Source organism: Nerophis lumbriciformis, linkage group LG09 (genome assembly GCF_033978685.3).
Source record: "Nerophis lumbriciformis linkage group LG09, RoL_Nlum_v2.1, whole genome shotgun sequence".
Taxonomy (NCBI): Eukaryota; Metazoa; Chordata; class Actinopteri; order Syngnathiformes; family Syngnathidae; genus Nerophis; species Nerophis lumbriciformis.
The window spans coordinates 19,407,501-19,431,500 of record NC_084556.2 but is presented as its reverse complement, the minus strand read 5'-3'; the positions used below and the strand labels follow the sequence as shown (position 1 = coordinate 19,431,500).

The 24,000-nt window shown below is 38.2% G+C and overlaps 1 protein-coding gene across 2 annotated transcripts in view; it reads right to left on the bottom strand.

Annotated features, from left to right (window-relative positions):
• The window catches only part of LOC133607596 (disks large homolog 4-like), a 184,656-nt gene that overhangs the window by 133,986 nt on the left and 26,670 nt on the right, over window positions 1-24,000 (bottom strand). Inside the window, exon 1 of one of the 2 annotated variants that reach the window (XM_061962377.2) lies at window positions 18,930-19,724. The exons of the other annotated variant lie outside the window; for it this stretch is intronic. Coding sequence (XP_061818361.1) covers window positions 18,930-19,175 — 246 coding nt within the window. The 5' untranslated portion in view covers window positions 19,176-19,724. Of the gene's footprint in view, window positions 1-18,929; window positions 19,725-24,000 lie in introns of those variants that run through there. 2 annotated transcript variants of the gene reach the window in all.

The window sequence follows — 24,000 nt, the reverse complement described above, 5'->3', positions numbered from 1 at the left end:
CTCCAGTGCAATAACAGTACTGAAATGAAGGCTAAAAGGGCATTAATGGGAGCTTTAAAAAAAGTAGTAACTAAATAGTTACTTTTCACAGTAACGCATTATTTCTTGGTGTAAGTTACTGAGTTAGTAACTGAGTTACTTTTGAAACAAAGTAACTAGTAATTGTAACTAGTTACTGGATTTCAGTAACTAGCCCAACACTGCTCGCTTGCATATTTAAAGTTTGCTGAAGAAAATACCCCAATATTTGGACACAAATGCAATTTTGTTGTGAGAACGTAATCCAAGCACATTTTTAAACGTTTTATTTAACTGCAAGGAGGAATTATGGTGTGGGGTTGTTTTTCAGGAGTTGGGCTTGGCCCCTTAGTTCCAGTGAAAGGAACTTTGAATGCTCCAGGATACCAAAATATTTTGGACAATTCCATGCTACCAACCTTGTGGGAAAAGTTTGGAGCGGGCCTCTTCCTCTTCCAATATGACTGTCCACCAGTGCACAAAGCAAGTTCCATAAAGACATGGATGACAGAGTCTGGTGTAGTCTGAACTTGACTGGCCTGCACAGAGTCCTGACCTGAACCTGAACCTGAACGCTCACTACTATTACTGACGCATTACCGTATTTTCCGGACCATAGGGCGCACCGGTTTATAAGGCGCACTGCCGATGAATGGTCTATTTTTGATCCTTTTTCATATATAAGTTGCACCAAATTATAGGGTGCATTAAAGGAGTCGTATTATTATTATTTTTTTCTAAATTGAAAACACTTCCTTGTGGTGTATATAACATGTAATGGTGGTTCTTTGGTCAAAATGTTGCATAGATTATGTTTTACAGATCATCTTCAAGCAGCTTTCTGACAGTCGCTTCCGGATGCACCGTTTTGTGGGCGGTCTTATTTACGTGGCTCACCTTCCGCAGCGTCTTGTTGTAGCGGTGTAGCGTGCAAGGACGGGAGTAGAAGAAGTGTCAAAAGATGGAGCCAACTGTTTTAATGACATTCGGACTTTACTTGAATCAATAACGGAGCAGCATCTCCTCATCCGGAAACAACAACCCGGAAATGTGTCCCGTGAAAAACCGTCCCACCGGAACTCTAATAACTAAAGTTCCTTTGGTGAATAATGTAAACTCACTACACCGGTATGTTTTAGCGCTTTAATAGCGAGTTTACTGACAGATATAAGTAAGAACTTTACACTACTTTATATTAGAAATGGCAACAGCGTAGGATGAATGGCCCATAACAAGAAGATAGAAGAAAAAAAAGGAGCTTATAGACTACAAAGGCGAATGCGCGCAATTTTTCAGGATTTCAGCAGGTACCACATGGTAAGAAAAGTTGCTTTTGCATAATATTGCGAAACAAAACCCCAGATAATATGTCTTACCCTATACCAGGGATCGGGAACCTTTTTGGCTGAGAGAGCCATGAAAGCCAAATATTTTAAAATGTATTTCCGTAAGAGCCGTATAAAAAATGTTAACACTGAAAACAACTAAATGCGTGCAATTTTAAGCTAGACCAACATTTTTAAAGTATCATAAGTTTGTTATTATTTTTAATAGCAGTGTTATTGTGAAGCTAACCAATAATAAATTAAATACTTCTTACCATTAATGCGACTTCTGGTGCTGCATGGTTTTGCTGATGGCTTTGTAGTCTGGTTGATACGTGGTTATTTTTAACACTGTAATTACCAGCGGAATTATTCATTACTTATCGTGTTAAGCAATGACAGCTACGATTTATCTGAGAGCCCGATGCAGTCATCAAAAGAGCCACATCTGGCTCTAGAGCCATAGGTTCCCTACCCCTGCCCTATACACACACCATGATAATATTCGTATGTTGAAGCACATCAAGCGGTGCGGCTTCATAGCTTACCAAAGTCGTACTAAAACATTTTGATGGATTTTTGAGAGCCGTGTGTTTAATGTTCTATATTTTCAATGGAACATATGAAATGTTGGTGTTGTTTACTTGAGTCATATTGCCATCATAGTGCAGTCTACAGGTATCTCTTATGTTTGACTGCCATCTACTGGTCACACTTATTACACCGTGTACCAAATAAAATTGCTTCGAGGTCGGTAAGCAAAACCAGAATTATTCCGTACATTATGCGCACCGGGTTATAAGGCGCACTGTCGAGTTTTGAGGGAAAAAAATGATTTTAAGTGTGCCTTATAGTCCGGAAAATACGGTACTTCATACGTCAGTAGCCAAAGGAGGAGCGTTGTATCTATATTATTATTAATAATAATGAGTCAATGTATGGCATTTAGAATATGTAATAATATATGATATATTAACCAGATGCAATTATGATAATGATAATATACAGTACAGTAACATAATTAAATATGTATAAATAATCGATTTATAATAGATTGATTGTAGCACATGAATCGTCACCGTAATCAAATCGTGAGGTGCCCAAAAATCCCCCCCTCTAGTGTGCGTGTCGGCAGGGTGCCTCAGTCTTCATACCACGTGACTGTTTTGTTCTCGCCTGTTGTCTCCTTACGATGTGGGCCGACAGGCGCACATGACACGTCAATAACACTTCTTCAAAAGAAATATTGCCGTTAAATATAATTAGTATTAGCTCGTTATTATCGTGTTAACTTTGACAGCCCCCATTTCTAAACTCATTTGTTTTGCCCACTTTTTGTCTCCCCCACAGCGTTCATAAAAATGACATCCACAACTATGCAAATTAGACGATGACCTCTTTTGGCCCCAGCAACCCTCTGCCGCACATAGACTGCAGTCCTGTGGGGAACACACTGAAGACTGTCTTGAAGTGTCAAAATCCCGTTGCATCTTTCTGATAAAAGACAGCACTGAACAATAAATAATTTGAAGATGTCTATTAAGATATATGAAGGCTTTTTGATGCAGCTCTTGAATCACATATTTCAATGTGGTCAGTCACACACAACACAGGAATTTCATTTGTTGTATGTCATTATTTTGAGAAGTTAATATTAGCCTACTGCTGACTTGACATGCGATACTTAACCCCTCATTCCAGTGCATAATAGAAGATCCCCAGTATAATGTTTATGGAGATACAAACGACAAACATGCTGATGCCCTGCTGTTTTGTATTTGGATTATATGCTTGGCATAACTTTGCCACGTTTTGTGTTGCAACTGCAGCCGTGTATTCACTCCCATCCCATAATGAGCTGTGCTGATCGCAGTGGATGGTGGTCAAAACGAGTCAGTCAGTGCATTAGAGAGTATGTTTGCCCGGGGGCGTCTTTGCAGCTCTGTATATGCATTTAGATAGGATATTTGCATCGTGGGATTGTGTAAATTTCCTAGCATGGCCGTGACGACTCACTCTCCTCAGTGGGCAGCACATTGCTAATCATTACATAATACCCCCCACCCACCTACTCCCTCTCATTTTAACAACTTTATCAACTAGGTGGCACAAAGCACCAATTATGGCCCTACAGTCAACACACATGTAAATATATAAACACTTTGCAAAATTAGCATTTAACAATTTGTGTTTGACTGAAGAATAATCTGGTTATCCTCTTCCTGAGGGGACTTTTTTTTTTTACCATGCCAGTTTTACAAAAGTCAGTGTGAAGTTTTTTTGTTTTCTTGAAGCCATCGCTGATGAAATGCAACAAAATAAAAGGCTCAGGATACACACTGATAGCTTTAGCTTGGCACAGAGCGGGCACAGCACGTTACCAGACTGGTCAGCCATGGCTTTGCATTTCTGGCCAACAAGATAAACATAGAGCCACCAGGTGTCTGTGACTTGAATTTTCACTGACACCTGAAAAGCACAGTAGGACATACACCCTAATTACCGGAGGCGTTTATTTACTGAACTGCAGATAGCACCAGGCGTCTATTTTGGAGTTAGGTGTTATCAGCTGTTGGTTTTGTATCCTTTTCCATAGAAATAAATAATGACCATTCAAATATCACATACAGGGTCCGATCTATTAGGATGTTGCCGCACCGTCTCGAATGCCTTTTATTGTCACCATACACAGGTACAATGAGATTAAAAACGCCAGTATCAGTGCGACAGTCTACGAAATATGCTAAACATAGGAAGAAAAGAAAAAGAAAAATGGTGCAAAAGGAGGTAAGGTGCACAGTCCAGTCCTGAGAAATAAATATTATACTATATACATATATACAGAAGCATTCAGATTGTGGGTGGAAAGTAAAAATTGCACACAGGGTTCCTGGTTCGATCCCCACCTACTACCAACCTCGTCACGTCCGTTGTGTCCTTGAGCAAGACACTTCACCCTTGCTCCTGATGGGTCCTGGTTAGGGCCTTGCATGGCAGCTCCCGCCATCAGAGTGTGAATGTGTGTGTGAATGTGGAAATTAGGGCTGTGAATCTTTGGGTGTCCCACGATTCGATTCAATATCGATTCTTGGGGTCACGATTCGATTCAAAATCGATTTTTTTTTCAATTCAACACGAATCTCGATTCAAAAATGATTTTTTCCAGATTCAAAAGGATTCTCTATTCATTCAATACATAGGATTTCAGCAGGATCTACCCCAGTCTGCTGACATGCAAGCAGGGTAGTAGATTTTTGTAAAAAGCTTTTATAATTGTAAAGGACAATGTTTTATCAACTGATTGCACTAATGTAAATTTGTTTTAACTATTAAATGAACCAAAAATATGACTTATTTTATCTTTGTGAAAATATTGGACACAGTGGGTTGTCAAGCTTATGAGATGTGATGCAAGTGTAAGCCACTGTGACACTATTGTTCTTTTTTTTTATTTTTTTATAAATGTCTAATGACAATGTCAATGAGGGATTTTTAATCACTGCTATGTTGAAATTGTAACTAATACTGATACTGTTGTTGATAATATTCATTTTTGTTTCACTACTTTTGGTTTGTTCTGTGTCGTGTTTGTGTCTCCTCTCATTTGCTCTGTTTATTGCAGTTCTGAGTGTTGCTGGGTTGGGTTTGGTTTTAGAATTGGATTGCATTGTTATTGTATTGCTGTGTATTGTTTTGTTGGATTGATTAATTAAAAAAAATAAAAAAGTAAAATAAAAAAAATAAATACAAATAAAACAGATTTTTTTTTAAATGAGAATCGATTCTGAATCGCACAATGTGAGAATCGCAATTCGAATTCGAATCGATTTTTTCCCACACTCCTAGTGGAAATAGTGTCAAAGCGCTTTGATTACCTTGAAGGTAGAAAAGCACTACCGGTATACAAGTATAACCCATTTCACATTTACCATTTATTCATGAAGGCCGACACGCTAAATGGACTGTGCTCCTTGTTTCGCCCCTTTAAGAGATGCAATCTTCTGCGCATGAGTTTAGTACATCATCGTTGCGTGTGCTATCAAGTCTGCACAGGTTTTATTACACGCAAACTTTCAGTAGATCTGGCCCAAAGTGTGTAAAATATAATTCATAACCAGTGTTGGGACTAACGCGTTACAAAGTAACGCGTTACTGTAACGCCGTTAGTTTTGGCGGTAACTAGTAATCTAACGCGTTATTTTTTATATTCAGTAACTCAGTTACCGTTACTACATGATGCGTTACTGCGTTACTTTACGTTATTTTTTATGTGGTATCGGCTAGAAACTGAGGATCTGATCGTGTTTTATTGCAGCGAAACAATGACATGCTTCTGATTCTTCCTCTGCGCTCTCTGTGTGTGTGTGTGTCTTGGGTGTGGGAAGGGGAGGGGACGGGGGTGCGCAATACAACGTAAACCGTTGGCCAACAAAAAAGTAACCACAGAACACTATACGACTATACGGTATAGTGTTCTGTGGTTACTTTTTGGTTGGCCAAGCGGACGTGACGACAGGCTGTCCTTACTCAGATCCGCACGGACCTGGAGGGGCGTGCCTTAAGTCCGGCTGGAAATCGGGAGAAATTTGGGAGAATGGTTGTCCCGGGGAGAGGCAAGTATGAGATATTCTCACTTCTTTTCTTTTGTCGGGCACAAAGAAAAGAACATTTTAGTTACCGTAAATGTAAGTTGTGTCTTGGATCAAAGATCCCGTCTCCTGCCCAAAACAACAATTCAAATCTGCCTGGTTAGGCTTTGTGTATGTCACGTGTGCCTTCCTTAGGTGAAGCCAGCTTTACAGCTATGTTGTTGATTGATTGATTGATTGAAACTTTTATTAGTAGATTGCACAGTACAGTACATATTCCGTACAATTGACCACTAAATGGTAACACCCCAATAAGTTTTTCAACTTGTTTAAATCGGGGTCCACTGATTCATGATACAGATATATACTATCAAATATATACTAACATCATAATACAGTCATCACACAAGATAATCATCAGGGTATATACATTGAATTATTTACAATCCAGGGTGTGGGATATGGAGGACGGTTTTGAAGGAGGATAGAGATGCCCTTTATTTTACACCTGTTGGGAGTGCATTCCATATTGAAGTGGCATAGAAAGAGAATGAGTTAAGACCTTTGTTAGTTCGGAATCTGGGTTTAACGTGGTTAGTTAGTGTTAGTGTTAGTGTTAGTGTTATTATGCTGTTTGTTACTTATGTATGTTATGTTGCAGCTATTTAAAATAGTTTTGTCAATTTGTTCTGGCCTGAAATAAATTGGCCCTTTGAAACATATCTTTGTCTTTGTGTGTTGTATGTAGACCACATTGCTTAGCAGAGTTCAGTGATGCAAATGCATGTCAAGTTGATCAACAGATTGTATTATTCTCCAGTGCAATAACAGTACTGAAATGAAGGCTAAAAGGGCATTAATGGGAGCTTTAAAAACAAAAAGTAGAAGAAGTAACTAAATAGTTACTTTTCACAGTAACGCATTACTTTTTGATGAAAGTAACTGAGTTAGTAACTGAGTTACTTTTGAAATGAAGTAACTAGTAACTGTAACTAGTTACTGGTTTTCAGTAACTAACCCAACACTGTTCATAACAATAGCCTGCAATATGCTACAGGCTCACACCACCCCCCTCCAAACCTTTCGGCGGAGCAAGACGTGCACCTCCAAAAAATTCTAACCACGCAACAACCGCACCATGGACTGCAGAGCAGTTTTTGGATGTTGCCTTTGTGGTTTTACTTTCCATGAAAGCGGCTTTTTTTACATCGAACGCGTAATGCTCTTGTTTTGTAGCAACATGTTAAATGAAAGTGACTGATTTGTTACAGCTCTAACAACGGTCTGAATAAGAAATTCATCGTGTGCAAAAGAATCGAAACATTGGGAAGCCGTTCTCAGAAAGAACCGGTTCTCGATTCCCATCACGAATTGACACACAGATCTAGTTTTTCTTTGAGGTGAAGTGAAGTGAAGTGAATTGCATTTATATAATGCTTTTTCTCAAGTGACTCAAAGCGCTTTACATAGTGAAACCCAATATCTAAGTTACATTTAAACCAGTGTGGATGGCACTGGGAGCAGGTGGGTAAAGTGTCTCGCCCAAGGACACAACGGCAGTGACTAGGATGGCGGAAGCGGGGATCGAACTTGCAACCCTCAAGTTGCTGACACGGCAGCTCTACCAACCGAGCTATACCGTCCGTGGCGTTTATCAATTTAAGTTGATAACGCAGCCCACAATTAATTCAGGGCATGGCATCTGTCAGACTGTAGGACACTATTTGAGGAAATCCTCTACTGTTTTGTTCACATAAGCTCTGCTCTCCCATCATAGTGGGTGAACCATTGTGCTAATAACAAGAAACGTTAGACATGAAGTATAAAGCGCTTCACGAGAATGTAACAATACAGCAGCCAGATACATGACCAAATATCACTTCTGATCAGGGAAGTGTTGTGACATCACACTTGACAAAATAAAACATGACTACTTGTGTGTAGTGTTGTGGTAATGTGAACTGCACATGATAGGAAGCTGTATGTGTTGTCTTTGCTAAACGTACTCAAATGCTCCAACGCCCATGTAGAGTGCACATACCAGCTAAGGAAGACAAGAAAAAGGCATTTAAAAAGCTTTTTGCCAAAAAATGCTGTGCCTGCTTAATGATCAATAAAATAGCTTACTCCTGCAGGAGGCTACCAATAACTTCAGGGGAGACACTGCGGCTTTAGAAAGAGCAAGAACAACAATGCCTGGGTTGAGCAGAAATTGTCCCAAAATATGTTCAGAAATGTTTTTTTGCTGGTGGGGTTGGGATTGGGGGGCCCAACTAGCGGTGTCCCGATACAACTTTTTCACTTTTGATACAATTTAAATATTAGAGCCATGAGTATTGTCCGTTAACTAAATTATTCTGGTACGATATCAGCATAAATCATGTATATCAGCAATCTATCATTTCAAGCAGGAAAATTCACGGGCAAAATGAAAATAGCAAAAGTCGTACCAATTTATAACAAACACCAGTTTACAAACTACAGACCTGTTTCCTTACTTCCACAATGTTCTAAAAATTTCTGAAGAACTGTTTAACAACAGATTGGACAAATTCCTAAATAAAAATGAAACACTCAATACGGATACAGAGCCCACATCTCAACATCAATGGCATTAATCAAAATAATGGAAGAGATAACCAATGCAATAGATAGCAAAAAAAAGTGCTGCGGCAGTGTTTATGGATTTAACAAAAGCATTTGACACAATCAGTCACAGCATCTTAAGAAACAAATTAGAAAGGTATGGCATCAGAGTGTTGGTCTTGAACTGGGTAAGTCGTTACTTAACCAACAGGAAGCAATTCGTGAAGCTAAGAAAACACACGTCTACAGAATTGAAAATATCTTGTGGCGTACCTCAGGGATCAATACTGGGACCAAAATTGTTCAATCTTTATATAAACGACATTTAAGGGACTTAAATTTAGTATTATTTGCAGATGTCACGACTGCGGTTTGTTCAGGAGAGAACCCACAGAAACTAATACAAATAATAACAGAAGTTGAAATAAACAAATAAAAAAGATGGTTTGACAAAAACAGACTATCCTTAAACCTCAGTAAAACCAAAATAATGCTATTCGGTAACAGTAGAAGAGAAAGTCAAACAAATAGACGGAGTAGATATTGAAAGGGTAAAAGAAAACACATTTTGGGATGTAATAATAGATTATACAATTAACTGGAAATCTCATGTTAAAAATATACAACATAAAGTAGCAAGAAACATGTCAATAGTGAATAAAGCTAAATATATTCTGGACCAAAAATCACTTCATAGTCTCTACTGCTCGCTAGTGCTACCATATCTGAGTTACTGTGCAGAAATATGGGGGAACGACAAATGATGGATATAGAGAACATACAAACGCTTTATTTATTGAGTCAGAAATATTGAAATTCAACGACTTGGTACAACAATTCTTCTCAACAAAAGAGGAGAAATATAACCTTAGAAGAAAATCTAATTTAAAATAGGAATGTCCGATAATGGCTTTTTGCCGATATCCGATATTCCGATATTGTCCAACTCTTTAATTACCGATACCGATATCAACCGATATCGATATCAACCGATATATGCAGTCGTGGAATTAACACATTATTATGCCTAATTTGGACAACCAGGTATGGTGAAGATAAGGTACTTTAAAAAATAATAATAAAATAAGATAAATAAATAGAAAAATAGAAAGTAAAACAATATAAAAACAGTTACATAGAAACTAGAAATTAATGAAAATTAGTAAAATTAACTGTTAAAGGTTAGTACTATTAGTGGACCAGCAGCACGCACAATCATGTGTGCTTACGGACTGTATCCCTTGCAGACTGTATTAATATATATTGATATATAATGTAGGAACCAGAATATTAATAACAGAAAGAAACAACCCTTTTGTGTGAATGAGTGTATGGGGGAGGGAGATTTTTTGGGTTGGTGCACTAATTGTAAGTGTATCTTGTGTTTTTTATGTTGATTTAAAAAAAACGATACCGATAATAAAAAAAATGATACCGATAATTTCCGATATTACATTTTAACGCATTTATCGGCCGATATTATCGGACATCTCTAATTTAAAACATTTGTATGCACGTACAACACTTAAGACCTTTAGCATATCAGTGTGTGGAATTAAATTATGGAATAGATTCAGCAAAGAAATCAAACAAAGCACTAATATGATTCAGTTTAAGAAACTGTTCAAACTACAAGTGCTCACAAAGTATAAAGAAGAAGAATTATGATAAACATCTTGAACCTTTAAAAAAAAGAGATAATGTCATGAATCTCCTAAATGAACCATAAACTACTTAACTGTTTATTTATGAGAACTTTAATTATTGTATATTTGTTTATATGTCTAATATTTATTATGTATTTAATATTTGTTTACGTACTTATGGTATATTTAATGAATTTCCTTATTTTTTCACTGTTCCGTTACAAACAGCGAACAAAGAAATGGAATACATTTCCTGTGATATAATAAGGGGTAGGATTAAATAAACTCTGCTTCTTTCTACTCCTTTTCAGACGTGCTGTAGTGAACCATTTGGATATATGTGATGCATTAAATTTTAACTATATTGTATGTATGCTCAAAATAAACTGAAACAAACTAACTAAAGTAAACTTATATTAATTTTTGTGTTAAATGTTAGAAAATGTTTGATTTAGTTAAATTACTCCTAGAATAATGGCAGGTATAAAAACCAGTAACCTTATGACAGACTTATCAAATTTGAAGTAAACTGGTCACTGTTTTCCGGGCGACAAATAGTGCTTACTTCACTAATTATTATTTATTTATTGATTTTAATGTTATTAGTTATGGAGTATATTGTGAATAAATTGAGAACAGGAAGTGAACAAAAGTTTTAGCAACTGCTATGTAAAGGAAAAGGGGTAGGATTAAGTAATTCTGCTTCTTCCTACTCCTTTTTGAACATGTTCAATAGAGAAACTGTAAATTGTGATGTGTCATGTTGTATGCATGCATGTTCGAAATAAACACAAACTCAAGTCAACTCAGCAATAATTAATTACGGTAAGGTTATGAGTCATCACACAGTAAATTGAATGATGCGGACATGCTTGTTTGAGGATACTTTCTAGTACACATGCTAATTAGCTGTTGTATAGCTGATAGCTCCGAGTAGCCTAACGGGGCAGCATGGCTTGAGTGGTAGAGTGGTTGACCCCACCAACCCGATGGTTGCAGGTTCGATCCTCTGTCCCCCGTGACCATGTCGAAGTATCCTTGAGCAAGATACACAACCTGTATGAAAGGTACATACAGGTTTTGGAGCAACATATGTTGCCATCCAAGCAACGTTATCATGGACGTCCCTGCTTATTTCAGCAAGACAATGCCAAGCCACGTGTTACAACACCGTGGCTTCATAGTAAAAGAGTGCGGGTACTCGACTGGCCTGCCTGTAGTCCAGACCTGTCTCCCAATGAAAATGTGTGGCGCATTATGAAGCCTAAAATACGACAACGGAGACCCCGGACTGTTGAACAACTTAAGCTGTACATCAAGCAAGAATGGGAAATAATTCCTGAAAAGCTTCAAAAATGTGTCTCCTCAGTTCCCAAATGTTTACTGAGTGTTGTTAAAAGGAAAGGCCATGTAACACAGTGATAAAAATGCCCCTGTGCCAACTTGTTTGCAATGTGTTGCTGCCATTAAATTAATGATTATTTGCAAAAAAAACAAACAAGTTTCTCAGTTCGAACATTAAATATCTTGTCTTTGCATTCCATTCAATTGAATATAAGTTGAAAAGGATTTGCAAATCATTATATTCTGTTCATATTTACGAATTACACTATGTGCCTGGTTTTGGGTTTTGTAAATGTCGTGACTACAATTAACTACAACAGAAGACCAACATTGTGTACTCATTGAAGGACATTTAGATGTTAACTGCCTGTCCCGCTTTGCACAAGTAAGCACGCTGCAGGACTGCTTATAGCGGAGATTTTAGATGCAAGCTGATATCATCAGATACTTGTTTAATTGCTGATATTGGACCGACATCCAATATCAATGTCAGGCCCGCAACCGCATTAGTCTGATAGACATTGTGCAGCACTTTTTAAACCTGTGCTTGTTAGTCCAAAATTTTAATTTTGTGTGTGGTATAAAGGTTTTGTTGCTAAATTGGGCATCATATCCACCATTGTTTTAGACTGTGTAGTGGTTGTGGAGTTTGGGCCTGTGGAGACGATGCTATAGCAAACTGATACTCATGTAAGAGTCCCGATTTAGACAAGCTTACTTATGAGTCAATTCCAACATCAATACAGTTTATTTAACAGTCCAGTCGAAAATGACCTTGTTTTCTATCGCAACACAATGTATCTCTGTGGTAATCTTCAAAATGACTTTTGTCACTAAATTAATTTGATCATTTCTATTGTATTGTCATTTTAAATCTTCTTCCATGCTCCACTCAAACAGCCATCCTGTCTTGAGTATTGCTGGTTTCTTTCTCACCCCTGAAGACCTTCTTTGTCCCTTGGTGACATCCTGAAATCTAACTCCTCCGAGCTGTTGCGGTGAACCCATTAAGGATTTATTGGCATACTACCCTCCTTACAATAGTATCTGACATGTAATCAACTCTGACATTCTGACATCTATAACACTATAATCAAATCAGTGGGGGACAAACAAGACACACATTACAAATGTGCGTGTAAACAGACACACTCATTCACACTACATTAGTCTCATCATAGACATACAATGCAACTGGAAAGTATTCACTTCGCTTCACTTTTTCCACATTTGGCTATGTTACAGCCTTATTTAAAAATGGAATAAATCAGTTTTTGTCCTCAACATTATACCAACAATACCCCACAATGACAATGCAACACTTTTATTTTTTTTTATTTTGCAAATGTATTATAACAAAAAAAAATCTCATGTACATAAGTATTCACAGCCTTTGCTCAATACTTTGTTGATGCAGCTTTGGCAGCAATTACTGCCTTAAGTCTTCTTTAATATGATTCCACAAGCTTGGCACACCTATCTTTGGGCAGTTTCGCCCATTCCTCTTTGCAGCACCTCTCAAGCTCAATCAGGTTGGAATGGAAGCGTTGGTTTTCATCCAGGATGTCTCTGTACTTTGCTGCATTCATCTTGGTCTAGTCATGTAGGTGACCAAGAACCCGATGGTCACTCTGTCAGAGCTATATCATTCCTCTGTGGCGAGAGGAGAACCTTCTGGAAGGACAACCATCTATGCAGCAAACCACCAATCAGGCCTGTATGCTAAAAGTGGCCAGACGGAAGCCATTTCTTAGTAAAACTATTTCTAAAATGCATCAAATTTATTTATTTGTTTTTATTTAAAAGTTAGGGGAAAAAATCACTGGGTAATATGTGTAGACTTTTGAGGACAAACATGGATTTATTGCATTTTGGAACATGGCTGTAACATAAACTGTGGAAAAAGTGAAGTGCTGTAAATACTTTCCGGATGCTCTTTATACTGCAATAAACCAAAGTAAATGTTGTGTACGCACACATGTACATGCACACAAATATACTACAGAATACTACAGATCGACTGAATCAACATACACCAAAATATATATGTAATTGGTGATTTTTACTTGAAATTGTGTATTCTTCACACTTCATACTTTCAAACCCATTAAAATTATTGATGAAAGATATATAAAAGTTATAAGTTAAGTTAATAATAACATGCATTAAAAATACCTCAATATTTGTGTTTACTTTTTAAATAGGGTTCATGTGTAATAAAAAAACAAACAAAAAAATACATAATAAAGTTATATGGGAATCTCATGACAGCTCAGCAGGGGTGACTATTTAGATTCAGAATTGATTTTCGATTCATCAAAATTCTCGATTCAAACCAAAGAAAATGATAATAAAACCTTTTCAAAAGAGGTTGTATAGATTACAAAAGCTCCTTGGAATAAATAAAATTCACTATTCGAATGCGAATCGTTTTATTTGAGCACCACTAATATGTATTATTCAAAACTAAATTACGTGGACATCGAGGCGGTACCTCTGGATTGGCAGATCGGGGTGGTGGTTCCTTTCTTTAAGAAGGGGAACTGGAGGATGTGTTCTAACTATCGTGGGCTCTAGGGTTGTACGGTATCCCGGTACTAGTATAAAATCGCAGTACTAATGAATCAAAAACGGTACTGTACTCTGTTTGAAAAGTACCGGTTCCCAATTTTTTTTACATTTTTTTTAACGGGAACAAGGGCGCGTCGTCACCTCATGATGTGCATGTTCGGCAGCGCACAATCACAGAGTACTTACAAACAGACAAGGTGTGTAGACCGAAAAGGGAGAACGGACACATTTTGGCTTAAAAACTAAAGATAAAGCTGAAGTTATAACACTGAAAAGCCCACAGGAAGAGATGCTTTAAAACATGGCTAGCTCGTTAGTGGCTAATGTCCATCCGCAGTCGGCAGTGTTTTAGCTACTTCTAAATCACTAATCCTCGCCTCCATGGCGACAAAGTATGTTTCTTACAAGTATCATCCCTGCAGGACAAGGAATAGCTAAACATACTTCACTACACACCGTAGCTCACCGGCATCACAGCTAATGACGCCGTTCCTGAATCTGATCTACACCTAACATCCACTGTAATGATACCAACTACAAGAGCGTATCTAGTCGATACTACTATGATTACATCAATATTTTTTATCGTCACAAAATCTTTTTTCCTTTTTTTGAAAATTCATATCATGTTTATATACGTCCCTGGACACATGAGGACTTTGAATATGACCAATGTATGATCCTGTAACGACTTGGTATCGAATCAATACCTAAATTTGTGGCATCATCCAAAACTAATTTTACATTAGCTCATTAGCTGATTATTACATCTTAACAGAAGTGTAGATAGAACATGTTGAAACGGAAAGTGAGCAGATATTAACAGTAAATGAACAAGTAGTTTAATTATACATTTTTACAGCTTGTCCCGCATAATTTCGACAAAATAATAAAATGAGAAATGACACAAAGTTACTGCATATGTCAGCAGACAATAAGGAGCCTTTGTTTGCTTACTTGGTAATCAAAGACAAGTTGTCTATGTCCATCCGTTTTCTATCGCTTACTCCCATCGGGGTCGCGGGGGGCGCTGGAGCCTATCTCAGCTACAATCGGGCGGAAGGCGGGGTACACCCTGGACAAGTCGCCACCTCATCGCAAGGCCAACACAGATAGACAGACAACATTCACATTCACATTCACACACTAGGGCCAATTTAGTGTTGCCAATCAACCTATCCCCAGGTGCATGTCTTTGGAGGTGGGAGGAAGCCGGAGTACCCGGAGGGAACCCACGCAGTCACGGGGAGAACATGCAAACTCCACACAGAAAGATCCCGAGGCCGGGATTGAACTCACGACTACTCAGGACCTTCGTATTGTGAGGCAGACGCACTAACCCCTCTTCCACCGTGCTGCCCAAGTTGTCTATGTACGGGTATGTTCACTATTTTATTTAAAGCCAAAATTGTTCTTCGATTGCAATAAGAAACATATGTTTAATGTACCGTAAGATTTTTTGTTAAAATAAAGCCAATAATGCCATTTTTGTGGTCCCCTTTATTTAGAAAAGTATCGAAAAGTGGTACTGGTACCGGTTCCAAAATATTGGTATTGGGACAACCCTATTCAGGTGTACTGGAGAGGAGGCTACGCCAGTGAGTCGAACCTCGGATACAGGAGGAGCAGTGTGGTTTTCATCCTGGTCGTGGAACAGTGGACCAGCTCTATACTCTCGGCAGGATCCTTGAGTGTGCATAGGAGTTTGCCCAACCAGTCTACATGTGTTTTATAGACTTGGAGAAGGCATTCGACCGTGTGCCTCGGGAAGTCCTGTGGGGAGTGCTCAGAGAGTATGGGGTATCGGACTGCCTGATTTCCTGTATGATCAGTGTTAGAGCTTGGTCCGCATTGCCAGCAGTAAGTCGGACCCGTTTTCAGTGAGAGTTGGACTCCACCAAGGCTGCCCTTTGTCACCGATTCTGTTCATAACTTTTATGGACAGAATTTCTAGGGGCAGTCAGGGCGTTGAGGGGATCGACTGCGGGATTAGGTCTCTGCTGTGTGTAGATGATGTGGTCCTGATGGCTTCATCTGGCCAGGATCTTCAGCTCTCACTGAATCGGTTCGCAGCTGAGTGTGAAGCGACTGGGATTAGAATCAGCACCTCCAAGTCAGAGTCTTTGGTGGAGTGCCATCTCCGAGTTAGGGAAGAGATCTTGCCCCATGTGGAGGAATTCAAGTATCTCAGAGTCTTGTTCGCGATTGAGGGAAGAGTGGATCGTGAGATGAACAGGCGGATTTGTGCGGCCTCTATCTGGTGTGATAAAGAAGGAGCTGAGCCAGAAGGCAAAGCTCTCAATTTATCGCTCTATCTACACCCTATCCTCACCTACGGTCATGAGCTTTGGGTTAAGACCGAAAGGATCATATCACGGGTACAAGCCGAAATGAGTTTCCTCCGTCGGGTGGTGGGGCTCTCCCTTAAAGATAGGGTGAGAAGCTCTGTCATCCAGGAGGAGCTCAAAGTAAAGCCGCTGCTCCTCCACATGGAGAGGAGCTAGACGAGGTGCTTCAGCCATCTGGTCAGGATGCCAATCGGACGCCTCCCTGGGGAGGTGTTTAGGGCATGTCCGACCGATAGGAGGCCACGGGGAAGACCCAGGACACGTTGGGAAGACTGTCTCCCGGCTGGCCTGGGAACGCCTCAATATTATAAGAACAAATGTGTTTTTTTTTTTTTTTGGTGCACTCTAAGTCGTACGGAGAGTACAAGCTGGCTAACAATGCAACTAAAAGGAAATCCCTATTTGGCCAATAAAGCTTTCCAAAAAAAAATAAACATCTAAAAACTGGCAACAATACTGCATTTACATCTTGTAACCTGAATATTAACCGAGTGTTAGCGGTTTTGTTTTAATAAGCGAAAACGACAAGAAACTATTTGATCACAGAGAGCTAACAACCTTATGCTGCTATATTGACATATTGAGTCGGCGAGCTGCTGCTGCTGATGCAGCTTCCGAGTTGTCAAAAGTCAATTCTAGATCATAAATCACCTGGATAGTACAAAGATGTGGCCATAAACCAAGAAGTTGGTCAACTTTGATATTTAATCCGCAGATGGCAAGACAGACACAAAAACAGTTTGTTTGATGCACCTTTTTTTTAACCCTTTGTGAGGATTATGATGAATTCTTCATTTAAACGGGAAGATATGAACATACCGTCAGTAGGCATCCCAGTGAGAGCAGACATTGTACAGTAAGAGATTGTTATGTTTGTATATCTTGTTCAGCAGTCAGCCCTTAGCAATACTTCTGTTTAATGCTTAATGTTTCACTCAAGTTACAGCTGTTTAGCACATAGCTTCTAAGACTTGCAGGTCATCCTCTGTATATTCAGGCTCAAAAATATAAGGTTCTGGATCATTTGCCCTAAATTAGTTGTGTATATCTCTCATGAAGTCTGCCATGATTTGTAGCATTTGTTACCGTTGAAAGGGGAAGCGAACATTGTGATGCGTCTGTGAAATGAATACCCCGCCGTATGCTTGAAATGAGCAAAATACGTAAATATTACATGTTATTATGAATATGCTTGCTACTACTATATGTAAAATGTTGATGGAGGTATTTGGATGTATTTTAGAGTGCTTTATAGGTTCAGGCTCAGATCCCACATCAGGGCAAGAAAAAAGCCAACCTAATGGGAATTACATGGGTTAAACTTGTATAGCACTTTTCTACCTTCAAGGTACTCAAAGCGCTTTGACAGTATTACCACATTCGCCCATTCACACACACACTCACACACTGATGGCGGGAGCTGCCATGCAAGGCGCTAACCAGCAGCCATCAGGAGCAAGGGGTGAAGTGTCTTGCCCAAGGACACAACGGACGTGACTAGGATGGTAGAAGGTGGGGATTGAACCCCAGTAACCAGCAACCCTCCGATTGCTGGCACGGCCACTCTACCAACTTCGCCACGCCGTCCCCAATGAGAAATCTTGGAAGGGACCCCCTCACCCGGGTGACCGGTGCAAAGGATGCTGAGTGGATACGGTTAATAATGTGAGAGTCCAAAACATATGTCTGCTTATCTTACATAAGGATTAATGATGGGCAAAATCCCCCCAAAAAGTGAAGTGCAGTTCTCCTTTAAAAAAACACATTTTGGAAAATTATGAATACATGACAAAAAATAAATACATTAAAAACACTTTTTGTAAATTTAACTAATAGGACATATTAAAATGATGAGTAATGACAAAAATACATGAATATAATTTAATAAAATGCACACAGAATTATGTTAAATATTTGTAAATATTAAGGATTAAATATTAATTAAAATTAAAACATGTTTTGTAATGGGACTGCCCCAAATCATAAAACTGCCAAGAACCATTGAACAGTTATAAAGTATTGTAAGATTAGGATATTTTTGGGAGGTTTTTGGTCAAATGTTTTAATGTCAATCTAATCTACCGGTACAAACATGTGTGCATATCCTTACAAAAGGTACATGCATATTATATTGATGTACATAGGAAAGGTGTAATGAATATACGCCACGTACAGTTTAATCAACAAGTCTGCAAGTTGAACTCCCTCCGCATGTCTCTACATGCTGCCTGGCTCATACACGCCCACATGTGCATGCAGGCCACATTCATACCTAACATACCCAGCACCAGATGAATAAACATAACCAGAGCACATCTCTCATACGCACTCCTCTGATTCATCTATGACTCTGACATATCACCATCCATGCACACATAATAAACGCCCGCCTCCCCCAGTCCAAGCCTGCCAGAACGACTAGCTGCCGTTGAGCTAACATGCGAAGCAGAAGGCGGCGATGGAGGCAGAGGACGACACGACGACGAAGGTGAATGTACCTACCACACATGGGCAGAGAGAAGGGAGCTTAGTGCGGCCCTTCATGAGCGAGAGACAGAGGAAAAACAGCCTCCCAGACACCCGCAGCGAAGGAGGAGGAGGAGAGGGATGGGGAGACGGCGACTGGGGAAGGGTGAAGGGGAAGAGGATGGAAGGAGGGGGAGAGAGGGAAGGGGAAGGGAGGGATGTCGTAGCAGAAGAGAAGAAAGAGTTTTCCTGGAAGCGGGTGTTGTTGGTGTTGTTGGACATATATGGCTGAGAATATAGAGGAATGGCAGCCTGCTCCAGCTCAGCTGTGACTCATAATATATGATTGTCACTGCCTCACAGTGAGGGAGGGCAGCCAATCAGACATGGAGACACACTAAAGCCATGTATTATTTCATTTCCCTTTTCTCTGTGTGTATGTGTGGAATAAACACTACTGTCCTCCATCCTCCACACAAGGTCTAATATATAAGTCAGAAACCATCAATCAATCAATCAATCAACCAACGTTTATTTATATAGCCCTAAATCACAAGTGTCTCAAAGGGCTGCACGAGCCAGAACGACATCCTCGGCTCAGATCCCACATCAGAGCAATGAAACAATTATAAGATATTGTTTTCAATAGTGACGCTCACCATCGCTGCTATATATATATAAATATGGCTTTACCGCAGGATGTTTGGCAAACTTCCTTTTTTAATTTGCTATGAAATTTATATGCAGACTTAAAGCAATGCGATCGCCGATTATCTGTGAAATCAGCTGAGTAAACATGATCAGAGATAACTCTGAGACAGCACACGGTTGTAATAAATAATTATTAAAAAAAACAACAGTGTAGTGATTTCAATATCAAAATTATTTAGATGCTTATTTAATCACAAATATCTATATAAGTACACCAACTGCAAAACTGTATAAATATTAGGGCTGGGCAAGTTAATGCGTTAATTTTGAGTTAACCCATCAATCTATTAACGCCGACAATTATTTTATCGCGCATTTGAGTATGTTGTTTACATGCTTTTATTTTGTTAACGCCTATTGCTGGCTCCTGCGGAAAAGGAAGGAGAACGCGGAAGAAAACAAAACAAGCATGGAGAAGAAGGGTAACTCAACAGAACTTTTACAGAGTCATTTTCATTATAAAGTACTTCCAGGCGGCGGATTTGACAGAAGCAAAGTGGTTTGTAGCCACTGCCGAGCTGAATTTTCTTATCACAGGAGTACTTCCAGTCTAAATATCACCTTAACGCAAAGCACACTGGCAGTGGCAATAAGCTTAAATGTTTGTATTTACATTTTTGGAGTTGATTTTCATAAAATATGCTATTTAACTGCTACTGTTTAACAAGTACTGATTTAAATTGTGTTTGCACAACAAATGTTTTGGCGCTTTTGTTCATATGGGAGAATATTCCAATAAAGGTGCACTACACACTACTTTTGAATTCATTATTGGGTTTTGCGTATTCAATGCAGTTAATCGTGATTAATCAGAGAAATAGTGCAATTTATTCTGATTACAATTTTTAATCGTTGCCCAGCCCTAATAAATATACATATTGTATATACATTGTATGTATATGTATATATACATTAACATACATATATATAAATATCCATCCATCCATCCATTTCTACCGCTTATTCCCTTTGGGGTCGCGCCCTATATATGTATATATATATATTTATACGGTAACACTTTAGTATGGGGAACATATTCACCCTTAATTAGTTGCTTACTAACATGCAAATTAGTAACATATTGGCTCTTAATTAGTCAATATTAAGTACTTATTAATGCCTTATTCTGCATCGCCTTATTATACAACCAGTAAGCCATTAACTAAGAGTCTTCCCTCAATAACCTCAGAATTATTGCTTATTAGTACTAAGTAAGGAAGTTGTTGTATATGATTCTCCCTTTAATACCACTTAATTAATATGGTCTGTTCTTTTTTTTTTTTTTTTTTTTTTTTTTTTTTATTGACATCCAGCATCAGACATTCCTATCCATTACATCATATTCACATAAATCATACATCTATTGTCTGCCCTAAATGTCAAAATATTTTTGTTTATATCCCACTCATACCACCCCCCCCCCCCCCCCAAAAAAGAAAGAAACAACAACAAAAACAAAATAATATCTACAAATACATCAACAAAGAAAAAAAAAGAAAAAGAAATAATAATAAATTAATATGGTCATATGGTAATATGGTCTGTTCTTACATAACAAAACACAAAACTACAATAACCCTAACCCTTAAGTCTTTGTTCCCCTAGTGTCCAAATAACTCTAAATTAAGTCCTTGTTACTTAGAATATGTTCCCCATACTAAAGTCCATCCATGCATTTTCTATCGCTTGTCCCTTTCGGGGTCGCGGGGGGTGCTGGAGCCTATCTCAGCTGCATTCGGGCGGAAGGCGGGGTACACCCTAGACAAGTCGCCACCTCATCGCAGGGCCAAAACAGACAACATTCACACCCACACTCACACACTAGGGCAAAGTGTTACCATTTATACTATACATACACACATATATATATATATATATATATATATATATATATATATGTATTTATGTATATATATATGTATATGTATATATGTACACATACATGTATAGGCTATATATGTGTGTGTATCTTTATTGTTACTTTACATGCAGTCAGCTTTTGGCCCCCAACCAAATTCTTTTAGCCCAATGCGGACCCCGAGTCAAAAAGTTTGGACACCCTTGCTTTAGTAGATCCCTGAGGGATTCAGTGCTTTTCTTCCTCACTTAGAGTGATGTGGTTGCTTGGAAAAAAAAGTGTCTCAAAGGTTGGGCAGATTAGCAAATGACAAAGAAGAAGATATGCCAATGTTTGGAAGCAGAATCATCCTACAACTGTGGAGCACCTAAGAGATATGATTTTGTTTTCAATCTCCCAGGTGTTGTTTCTTAAATAACGAAAACATGACTCAAAAAAAATATATGTTTGATTTTTTTCTTGAACCAGAGGGATCGTTATACTGTATGTTAAAAGGCAACTTATCAAAATAATTTAAAATGCTTAAAACATTTTTTTTTAAACTTTAATTACTTTTTCAACATTTTAACAACATAATTAAGCCATATGATATGATATATTTTTCTTCTGATACATTTCAGCATAACTTTTGACTTAAAGGGGAACTGCACTTATTTATGAAAGACATGGCGACAGATGTTTTTTTTTTCATTTAATGCATTCTAACTTGTAAATAAACGTAAATAAAAGTCAGTTTACAGCGGAGCCAAAGGGAGGTCTTCTATTCCACCCATAGAACCCAATAAATAACCATCCAAAAAGCCCCAACAATACTCCATTTAACATTTTGTGACTTGAATATTAACCAAGTATTAGTGATATTGTTATCATAAGCGCTAACGCAGACAAACTATTTTTAGCGGCACCATGATTACAAGATTCTGTGCCAAAGGTGACATGATTGACTGATCAGCTGCTTCCTCGTTTCTTTGCTCGTCAAACTTTATTGTAGATCATAAATCATGCCTCTCACCTGGATAGCAGAAGGCTGAGGACTTATTCCAACAAGTTGGTACACTTTGACAGCCACTTTAGACTCGGGAATGGCGAGAACGCCACAAAAAGACTCTCGTTCCCACCCCCATTTTCTTCGCGAGGCTTATGAGTCATTCTTAATCTAAATGGTAATATATGAACATCCCAGCAGTCAGCATCATAATGACAGCAGACATTGTACAGTAAGTGATGTTTTATTATGTTTGTTGGCTCTCATAAAGTCTCCAGTGAGTATTAATCAGTGATGTTAAAGATGCCTTTTTTTAAATTAATGCACCGCGTATGCTTAAAATAATCAAAATAAGTAAATATCAAATGTTATTATAAATGTGCCCGTTACTGCATTACATATATACTTACATCATGTATATAAATTCTCAATGGAGGTGTTTGGATGTTTTTTGGAGTATAGAATAGAGCGACTCCCATCAGCTCTATTGTAAGCAGACTTTTAATCAAATTGTTTTAATACTTAGAATGCATTAGAAAAAATGCATCCGTCGTCATGTCTTTCATTATGATTGTGAAAGATAGGCGAAATTCCCCAAAAAGTACAGTTCCCCTTTAAGTTACCAAATATGATTCCTTGCTCTGCAAATATATTTATACAACAAAAATACTGAGGAATGCAGGAATTTGATAAACCTGAAACTCTACACCAGGGGTGTTCAAACTTTTTTCATTGAAAATTTGAAGGACGTGCTGGACATTTTGATATTTTTCACTTTTATTTTTATGGAGAGTCAGCTTTGTGTTATTAGAATCAACATTTCAACTTTTTCTCAGTACAGTACACCCTATTTGCTCTTTTATTCCACTTTATCTGTTTTTATAATTACAATTTTAGTAATGTTATTTTCTTAATGTGCCGCAGGCCGTTTAACAATTAGCTACGGAACACAAATTGCCCACGGGCTGCACTTTGGACACTCCTTTTCTCAACGCACACTTTTCAATGAATATTCTACTAATTTAAGACCATTAATGGTATGACAAATTGTAATATGTTGATTGTGTTGCAAGGTTTTTCCCTCTTACCAACTGTAAGGACTTATGCTAAAACATTTTCTGGAGAATATTTTGCTGCTCAGTAGTAAGAAAAAACACATCATTTAGCCTCTAACTAAAGTTAGCTTATTTTAAACACAGTTTTGGGTAGTTTTTTTTCACCAAGCTGCTACTTTGAAAGCTTTGCGATAAACACTTAACTCTTTCCCTGTTTTCACAGACAACATTTACTCGGAAAATATCGCCTCATAATTGTCAAAAACGTCCACTTACTTCTCCCAAGTTTTAGAATGTTTACCTGGAGATAAAAATGCTAACGACACGTGTGGCACCAATACGGGTTTCGAAAGACATGCTTGCTTACATGCGATACAGGTACGATTATGGCCACAATAATAATCACAATTATTTTTATCAATATTGTAATCACGATTATAAATCATGATTATTTACTATGTTATGTAAAGCAATTTTTTTTATTGCACTCTCTATTTT